Source organism: Babylonia areolata, chromosome 26, assembly GCF_041734735.1.
Source record: "Babylonia areolata isolate BAREFJ2019XMU chromosome 26, ASM4173473v1, whole genome shotgun sequence".
Classification (NCBI taxonomy): Eukaryota; Metazoa; Mollusca; class Gastropoda; order Neogastropoda; family Buccinidae; genus Babylonia; species Babylonia areolata.
The window spans coordinates 35,927,972-35,937,971 of record NC_134901.1 but is presented as its reverse complement, the minus strand read 5'-3'; the positions used below and the strand labels follow the sequence as shown (position 1 = coordinate 35,937,971).

The window sequence follows — 10,000 nt, the reverse complement described above, 5'->3', positions numbered from 1 at the left end:
GAGACCCCAAATTTCTGCTCCATATTGTACAATAGGTTGTACCTGGGAATCAAACAATTTAATAAACAGATCAAAAGACTGATTTTCGAAACTTGACAGTTTTTTCATAATACAAAGTAATGCTTGTTTAGCTCTATTTGCAAGATATTTACATGCAATTGTGAAACTCAGTTTTGTTGAAAAATATATTCCTAAATATTTATACACATTCACTACTGGCATCGTTATTCCATTATAAGTTCATTTCCCCCTAATTCCTAAATATCCATCTTTTCTGAATACAGTTATGTTACTTTTTGACATATTTACTTTCAACTGAAATGATTTTGCACCCAGAGAGAGAGAGAGAGAGAGAGAGAGAGAGAGAGAGAGAGAGAGAGCGGGAGAGAGAGAGGGAGAGAAAGAAGGAGAGATAAAATATGTTGATTTGCACCAATGCTTGGTGGCCCACCCCTACAATCTGCTGGCACTGAGTGACAGCATCATAAAGACCTCCACACCCTCGACCCCCCCTCAACCCCCCTCCCCTCCACACACACACACACACACAACCCCCCTCCATTCCTTCGTGCCACGCCTCCCTCTCACACCCCCAATGCGCCATTGATGTACCCGAACGCATACTCACACCCTGCTAACCCCACGAGCACTTTCCCCTGCCAACTGACGTGTACCCGTTTTGACGCCACCGCACTTGCTGCCTTCCGGTGGATTTTTCTGGGTTTGGGGGTTATTTATTTATTTATTTTATATTCTCCACGGTGTTGGTTATGATATCAGGAAGCCCTGTTTGAATTATTGTGCCGCCCCTCCCCCCTCTCTTCCGAGATGTGTGTGTGTGTGTGTGTGTGTGCGTGCGTGCGTGCGTGCGTGCGCGCGTGCTAGTCTGTGTGTTCGAGTATGCGTCTCTCTCTCTCTCTCTCTCTCTCTCTATATATATATATATATATATATATGTGTGTGTGTGTGTGTGTGTGTGTGTGTGTGTGTGTGTGTGTGTGTGTGTGTGTGTGTGTGCACGCGCGCGAGCGTGCATTAATTTGTGCGTGTCTGTGTGCGGTTTTTTTCTGATTGTCTTCCCCTCCCCCCCTCACCCTTACTCCCCATCCCACTGTGTTATAAGACGTGCACTGGGAAGAAACAGGACGGATCAATAGTGTATTTCCACATTTATTGTAATCTCTTTTGTGGTCTTCAGACAATGGGGTTTTTACCCCTAGTCGGAGTATAATCATTCTCTCTCTCTCTCTCTCTGTCTGTCTGTCTGTCTGGTTGTCCCCCCCCCACTCTCTCTGTCTCTGTCTGTCTCTGTATGTCTGTCTGTCTCGTTGTTCCCCCCTCTCTGTCTCTCTATGTCTCTGTATGTCTGTCTGTCTGGTTGTCCCGCCCCCCCTCTCTCTCTCTGTCTGTCTGTCTGGTTGTCCCCCCCCCCTCTCTGTGTGTCTGTCTCTCTGTCTGTCCGTCTGTCTGGTTGTCCTCCCTCTCTCTGTGTCTCTGTCTCTGAATGTCTGTCTGTCTGATTGCCCCCCCCCTCTCTCTCTGTCTGCCTGTCTGTCTGGTTGTCCTCCCTCTCTCTGTGTCTCTCTCTGTCTGTATGTCTGTCTGTCTGATTGCCCCCCTCTCTCTCTCTGTCGCTGTCTCTCTGTCTGATTGCCCCCCTCTCTCTCTGTCACTCTCTCTGTATGTCTGTCTGTCTGGTTGTCCTCCCTCTCTCTGTGTCTCTCTCTGTCTGTATGTCTGGTTGTCCTCCCTCTCTCTGTGTCTCTCTCTGTCTGTATGTCTGGTTGTCTCTCTGTATGTCTATCTGTCTGGTTGCCCCCCCCCTCTCTGTGTCTCTCTCTGTTTCTGTATGTCTGTCTGTCTGGTTGTCCCCACCGCCCCCCCCCCTCTCTCTCTCGTTCAACACGCACTCTCTCTTCCCTCACGCCTTTCTTCGCCAGGTTCATGGACAAGCAAACGCGTGTGTATGTGCATGCATGTGTGTGTGCGTGTGTGGTTTTTTTTACATGCATGTGTGCTTGCCTGAGCTTGTAAGTGTGTGTGGAGGCAGGGAGGTATCGGAGTTCTTGATAGAAAGAAAGGAAGAAAGAAAAGAAGAAAGGAAGAAAAAGAAACCGACAAAAGAGACGGAGACACATTGTTTGTGAGCGTGACTACATGCATGCGTGCGTGGTGGTGGGTAAACAGAAACGGTTCCTACTGGACACAGTGTTCATTGTCAGCCCCGCCCCCCCCCCCCCCCCCCCCCCCCCCTCTCCTCCAATGATGAAAGGAACACAAGGACTTCATCTTGCCACTGCCTTCAGAACAAGAGAGAAAGAGAGTGGGGAGGGAGAGAAACACACACACACACACACACACACACACACACATATATATATATATATATATATATATATATATATACATATACACATATATGTATATAAAAATCATATTCACACACAAACGCACGTGCGTGCACGATGTGTCCCCACGCACACAGAGAGTGAGAGTGGGGAGGGTGGATGCACAGAGAGAGAGAGAGGGAGAGAGAGAGACAAAGAGAGACAGAGACAGACAGACAGACAGAGAACTATAACGATAACTTTTTTTTTATTCAGAAAAAAATCGTTATAGAGAGAGAGAGAGACAGACAGACAGACAGACAGAGAAAGAGAGAGAGAGTTATGCACCAATGCTTGACGGCCTTCCTCACAACCTGCTGGCTCTGAGTGATGTCATTGTAAAGTCCCTTCCCCCCGACCCCCAATCCCTCAATGCCACACCTCATTTATACCTCAATGCCACTATTGATGTACCTGAACATTTATTCACACCCGGCTCACCTGAAGAGAGAGAGAGGGGGGGGGGGGGGTAGAGAAAGAGAGAGAGAGAGGGGGGGGGGAAGAAGAAGAAGAGAGAGGTATCGGACAGGGATCTTTTCTTCTTCTTCTTCTTCTTCTTCTTCGTTCGTGGGTTGCAACTCCCACGTTCACTCGTATGTGCACGAGTGGTCTTTTACGTGTATGACCGTTTTTACCCCGCCATGAAGGCGGCCATACTCCACTTTCGGCGGTGTGCACGCCGGGTATTTTCTTGTTTCCATAAACCACCAAACGCTGACATGGATTACAGGATCTTTAACGTGTGTATTTGATCTTCTGTGTGCGTATACACACGAAGGGGCTTCAGGCACTAGGAGGTCTGCACATAATTATGTTGACCTGGGAGATCGAAAAAATCTCCACCCTTTACCCACCAGGCGCCGTCACCGAGATTCGAACCCGGGACCTTCAGAATGAAAGTCCAAGGCTTCAACCACTCGGCTTTTGCGCCCGTCGGGATATTTTTTTTCAATGCAGGCCATGGCCCTTCAAGAAGGGGTGGTGTAAACAAGCAATTCAAGAGTGTAAAAAATAACGCAGTTACCAGTTGTATTTAGCCATTCTAATTCACTGACAAGCACACAATCGGTCAACTGCATGTGTGTGTGTGTGTGTGTGTGTGTGTGTGTGTGTGTGTGTGTGTGTGTGTGTGTGTGTGTGTGTGTGTGTGTAATAGAAAGAAACATACACACTGAGAAGTAGAGAGAGAGAGAGAGAGAGAATCCTCCCAACATTTCCACGCGTCTCCCCGGTACAGTCTGATTGCACCAAGTTCCAGAACTGTGCCACCCTTCCTAACCCATGGCATATCCAAACTTTGAAGCCGCACAAGCGAATGTTTATGGTCTTTTTTTTTCTTTTTCTTTTTTGGACAGAAAATAGACAAAATCAAATCCAGTCTCCTTGCGAGAGAGAGAGAGAGAGAGAGGAGAAAGACAGGGACATACAGACAGACAGACAGACAGACAGAGAATGGTTGAGTTTGGCATTGTGCATAACAGAAAAAAGTGTGTGGAGATGGAGAGAGAGAGAGAGGGGGGGGGGATAAGGTGAGGAGAAGGAGAGAGAGAGTGGGAGAAAGAGAAAGAGTCGTTGAGAGAGAGAGAGGGGGGGGGGGAGAGAGACAGAAAGACAGAGAGAGACTGATACTACAGGGGGAAAAAACCCAACCTGTCCTAGTGCGATCTACCCAGTAATCTGCGGCCATTATTCACACCCGGTAAGTGTGTTAAAAAAGGAAAAAACGAAAAAAAAAAAGAAAAAGAAAAGAAAAAAAGAAGAAAAAAAAAAGAAGACCACAACAGCAGCAGCAGCAGCAGAGATGTATTGATACGAATGACGCGACATGGCAACGACCAAACATACAGTCGAGGCAGTGTGTGCGGAGGATAAGGATGGGGTAGGGTGGAATGGGGTGGGGGACAGTCACCCGAGTGTACGCAGTTGCAGGCGACGCCAGCAGCAGTGGTGGCAGGCTGGATCAGATCAGGTGGCTTGGGTGGTAGGTTGGTGGTGTTTGATACGCAACAGATCGATGTCAGGCAGGTGGGCCGGCCTATAAACCCCTGTCTCCGTCGCCATCAGCTTCACAGTGTGTCAGACAGTGAGAGAAGGAAGAGAAAAGAAGAGCGCTGCTCGGCAAGTCACCAAGCCAAGACAAGCTCCTCGTGTTGTGGAGAGTTATCTTGCTTCCCGTGCTTGCCCAGCCAGCCAGCCACCCGTGTGTTCCGTTGTCCACCTCTCGCTGATCGGATTCCACCCGGATCTCACACACTGTCACAGCAATACCTCTGTAAGTCGGCCAGAACGGCTGTGTTGATGATTACAGTTGACCAAGTTCGAGTCGCGAACATCATCTGGTGTCCAAGTCATAGGGAAGGCGTGAACAGAAAACGTCCGGATTAAACGTGTTGTCCGAGACAATCCATTGGAAGTCTGAATGCATGGCTGACGACTGAAATTGAGCTAAGTCCGAATCTAAATACAGAGTAAAAGGGTTGCAATTTTGTCTACCGATTTCGACTTGACTGCACCTCGTATGCCCAGACTTTGTGAAATAAAAATGGCGCTGAGGACCGCAGCTGTACAGTACATGCATGAGGAGAGGAGCGGAGAAGGGAAAAGGGATAGCTAATGAGTTAATTAACTGGGAGTTTACCTGCAGCACGACAGTAAAATGTCATCTGTGCGTGTGTGCGTGTCTGCGTGCGTGCGTGTCTGCGTGTGTGCGTGTGTGTGTGTGTGTAGCCCATTATGCCAGGCGTTAACAGCCCAGCGAGCGAAGCCTATCAAACGTTCATCAGCGTCAGCATATAGGGCAGTGCGCGTCACGCCCGACTCCACTTAGCAGGAAGAGCAAAATCTCGACACAGACAATCGACAGAGATGTCGATAACCGAGCAGACCGCAGAACAAGTCTTATTGATCTCTGCTGCTTTCAGGCACCCAAGGAGAGGAGAGGAGAGGAGAGGAGAGAGAGAGAGAGAGAGAGAGAGAGAGAGAGATGTGGAAAGAAATGGGAGTGAGATGAACACTATGATGAAGCGCCCATTCACCCCAGAGCTAGCGGCCTAGCTTCCTTTTTCTCCATGCTGACATACATTCTTCATTGATCGTTAAACCAGTTTCGGCGTGGAAGTTCATTCAGAACGGAAGCGGTGTGTGGAGAGAGAAAAGGGGAAGATCTGGGTAAAAAAAAGATTGAGTGAGGGCAGTTAGTTATCCGTTTTGCCTCCACACATCTCCTTCTCGGTCTGACGGGTTTGTTTTGTAACTAAACGTTGAGCCTTCAGCATGTTTGTAATAAGGTTCTGTCCTGTGTGCGTGTTGCAGATTCACCATGGCGTCTTCCTTGCTGACCGTTGTCTGCGTCCTGCTGGCAGTCACCCCTGTTGTTGTGAGCCAGCAGCAGGCCGAGATTGTGGAGACCACTCTGGGCTTAATACAGGGGTTGAGGCAAACGGTGAAAGGACAGTCCATCGGACGGAATGGCGACGTGCCTGTCGATGTCTATTACGGCATCCCCTTCGCCAAGCCGCCCGTGGGCAACCTGCGCTTCAAGCACCCCCAGCCCGCCGACACGTGGACGGGAGTGAAGAGTACCGTCACTAAACCCAACTCCTGCCATCAGACTCTGGACACCCAGTTCAATCGGTTCATTGGCGTGGAGATGTGGAACCCTAACACCCCCATGAGTGAGGACTGTCTCTACCTCAACGTCTGGGTTCCACGAGGGTTTGACCAGCCTCCCAAAGCGACGATGGTGTGGATTTTTGGTGGCGGGTTCTGGGCCGGCACGTCCACTCTGGATGTGTATGACGGGGCCAACCTCGCTGCCACTGAGAATGTCATCGTCATCTCCCTCAACTACCGCCTGGGTGCACTGGGCTTCCTCTACAGTGCGTCAGACAAGACGAACGCGCCAGGGAACCAAGGTCTGCTGGATCAGGTCATGGCGCTGAAATGGATCCATGACAATGTCGCCAAGTTCGGGGGACTTCAGGAGACCATCACCATTTTTGGCGAGAGTGCAGGAGCGGTAAGCGTGGGGTTCCACCTCATGTCTCCTCTGTCCAGGAACTATTTCTCACGCGCCATCATGCAGAGTGCCAGTCCCGTTGCCAACTGGGGGGTGCGGTCCACATCCCAGTCTCACTACCGTACCCAAAAACTGTCTGACATCCTGTGCCCTTCCTCCACCTCCCCACTGTCCTGCCTACTGCAAGCAGATCCTCAGAACATCACAGACGCCATGTGGCAGCTCAACTCTTTCTACTTCGAAGTACCCTTTGCTCCTATTGTAGACGAACACTTTCTGCCTGAACATCCAAAAGTCTTGCTGGAAACGGGCCAAGTGAAGGACACTGACATCGTTATTGGAGTCAATAAAGACGAAGGCATGTTCTGGCTGTTGTACGGTTTCCCGGATCAGTTCCCTTTAAACATCACGGGGAACATGTCCAAGTCTGAGATGGACGAGGTGGTGCACGGGATAAACTTCAAACGTGAGGAGAGGCTTGACAAAGCCATTCTCTACGAGTACGTCGACAGCGTCCTTCCTCAAGACAGAGACTCTTACAGGGACGTGGCTGACGACATCAGTGGCGACGATCTCTTCAAATGCCCGGTCGTCAATTTCGCCTCCGCCTATCAGGCTCTTCGCCACACGCACAACGTGTACGTCTACTCATTTGAACACCGGCTGTCCAACAACCCGTGGCCAGCATGGACAGGGGTGCTGCACGGCTATGAGATCGAAGCCATGTTCGCTCTGCCCAACGAGTATAACTACACCCTGAAGGAAAGGGCCTTGGCTTCCAGAGTCACCGGCTACTGGACACGCTTTGCGCACACTGGGTAAGTTCACAATAATAATAATGGTAATAATAATAATAATAATAATAATAGTAATAATATTAATGTATTGTACTTATATGGCGCAAACTCCCCATAGATGGGCTCTAAGCGCCTCACATGAAACAGTACATATCATTGTAGTGCATTATGCCACCACACAAGAACACATGAAGACATAGAAGTGGAAACCAAGATCAGTATCCACCAGTACAATAATACAATGCACCCTTCTGTGTGTAACTAGTTGCATCAACCGTTACTTGTTTAATTCAGTGAAAAAAACAAAGAAACAACAACAACAAAACAGAAGGGAAAAATGAAAGACATATGAAAAACAACAACAACAACAACAAACCAAACTTGCTGTAATAATCACTGGTTCAGAACAGGAAAGCAGAGGTATTTTCTTTTCAAAATAAATGCGAAATCTAACTGAAGGGAGAGGGGTGTCAAGAGGAAGTGGAAAGGCAGCGTAACGACTAAAGAAGTCAGCGTGATTCGTCGTTCTTTATCATTGGCAGTAACCAAAGATGAAGGAGAGTGGAACACAGAGCACTGTTCTTTCTTGTTTCGTTGTGGTGGAAGGAGTCATAGCAATCAACAACATCTACATGTTCATTCAAAGCTGCGTTGCTGATAATTATGAGACCATAAGTGTTGAAGGCAATGTGCTTGCTTTGCATGTACAGAGACCCTTGAAAGCAATGTCCAATCTGTATATTTTACAGAGACTCTTGAAGACAATGTGCTTGCTGTGTGTATTTTTGCAGAGACCCTTCAAGGCAATGTGCTCACTCTGTGTGTGTGTGTGTGTGTGTGTGTGTGTGTGTGTGTTGTTTTTGTTTTTTTACAGAGACCCCTAAAGGCAATGTGCTTACTGTTGGTTTCTTGTTTTTTGCAGAGACCCCAACGGACAGGAGAGTGTCCAGACGTGGCCCAAGATGACGAGGCGAGGCCTGGAGTACCTGCAGATCACAGCGCAGGGCGACAACGTCCGGCACGGGCTGCGTCACTCGCAGTGCAGCTTCCGAAAGCACGTGCTGCCTCTGCTGGAAGATGGTACACCCCCCGCCATCCCCACCTCCTCCTCCTCCCATTCCACCCTTGCTGCACTCACCGCCACCCCTCTTGAACTCACCCCAGCTCCTAGCGTCTGCGGCCCCTTGGCTGCGTCCATTTCTGCCGCCATCTAACCCACCCACACCACCTGCTGCTTCTAACCCACCCATCTCCCCAACCCCCGGCAAGCATGAGTTGTGTCGTCACCGATGTCCACTCCTTGCTCCCCCCCCCTCCATCTCCCAACCCGCTGGCTTCTCAACCCATCACACCACCTACCACGTACATACTAACCAACACTCTTTTCCTTTCTTTTTTTCATCTCTGACGCAGCCCTAACACTTCAAATGCGGCTGATAACTCTCATCTCATTGACCTGCCTACACCCATCCCTCCTCCATCCTTGACATAACCTCTTCTCCCCCAAACACACACACTCACACACACACACACACACACACCCCCCCAAACCCCCCCCCCAAAAAAAAACAACAAAAAAACAAAAAACAACAACAAACAAACCACCCCTTCCACGTCCACGCCCTAAAACAGGACGCAAATACACACTTGTTACCATCCCCAACCCATGGCTACTCATAACCATCGTCCAAACATTGCATGCAATAGTCGTGGGGCGCTGACCTTCACGTCTCACTTGTAGGGTTGCTGTGTGTGGTTTCACCTCTATTTTACAGGACTGGGCGCCTCCACCCTACCACCCCACCCTGCCCCCACTCATTTGCTTTGGAATGACTCAATTATGGAGCCGGTGCTACGAACATGGCAATGGGAGACTTGGGGATGATGCCTGTAGTGACATAACAGACTAGTGCTGGAAACGTCACAGCTTGCATGCCAACTCAAGACGAAAACGTCACAGCTTGCATGCCAACTCAAGACTAACAGATTTGAATTGATAATAGTGAATACGGTTTTGTTTCTTCTCCTTTTTCTTTGTGTGTGTGTGTGTTTGTTCTCTTTTCCTTTCTTTTTAACCCGCATGTGTGTACGGGCGAGAAGCGAGAATGCGAAAGGACTTGGTGGAAATCTCCATTTTGATACAGCCTGCCAAGACAATGGCAAAATCCAGATGGGAAAAATCGATACTGAGATCAAACAGAATCCATTCCTTTCGCCTTCTCGCTTTTAAGGTTCGCCTTCGGTTTAATGAGCTAAATTCGAATGAATGATACTCTCTTTATTCATCTCAATCTTAGCTATGAGATGTGCAATGACGTGGCGGTTATTTGTTTTTGTTTGAAGCTTTTTCTGTTTACAGCCCTTTATTCATTACACTGCTTGAAATGCTGGCATAGCATCTATAACCATGTTTGTGTGTAGAATTAGTCTTGTTGGGTAGTTTGTTGTGCATGTGATTAGACTCAATGTCTTGAGAGGTATGGCTCGGCCCAACGCCTGGGGCCTACATTCTTTGACGTTGAAGTCAGTGGACCATTTGTAGATTTGTTGAAACTGTCTGTAGCTGTAGATATAGTGTATTTGTGTAGATTAGTACCGTTGCTTTCACCTGAAAGAAAAACGGTATTGGTGTTGCATGTGCATGACTATAGAATTCCATTCTGGTATCGTTACTTTTTTTTATATATCATATATAAAAAATAAAACGGTGCTGGTGAAATAAATGTATCCCTGGGGCAGCATTGTTGTGTTGAATGGTGTCGCTCTTTGAAAATAATAAAACGCAGCAGTGATGTAGT

The 10,000-nt window shown here is 48.4% G+C and overlaps 1 protein-coding gene across 5 annotated transcripts in view; it reads left to right on the top strand.

Moving 5' to 3' along the window:
- The window catches only part of LOC143300872 (acetylcholinesterase-like), a 101,924-nt gene that overhangs the window by 78,654 nt on the left and 13,270 nt on the right, over nt 1-10,000 (top strand). For 3 of the 5 annotated variants that reach the window (XM_076614846.1, XM_076614845.1, XM_076614848.1), the window contains exons 2-3: nt 5,700-7,223; nt 8,125-8,282. In XM_076614846.1, the coding sequence (XP_076470961.1) occupies nt 5,707-7,223; nt 8,125-8,282 (1,675 nt within the window). In that variant the 5' untranslated portion in view covers nt 5,700-5,706. Of the gene's footprint in view, nt 1-4,478; nt 4,660-5,699; nt 7,224-8,124; nt 8,738-10,000 lie in introns of those variants that run through there. The other 2 variants (XM_076614847.1, XM_076614849.1) reach the window with 2 other exon arrangements.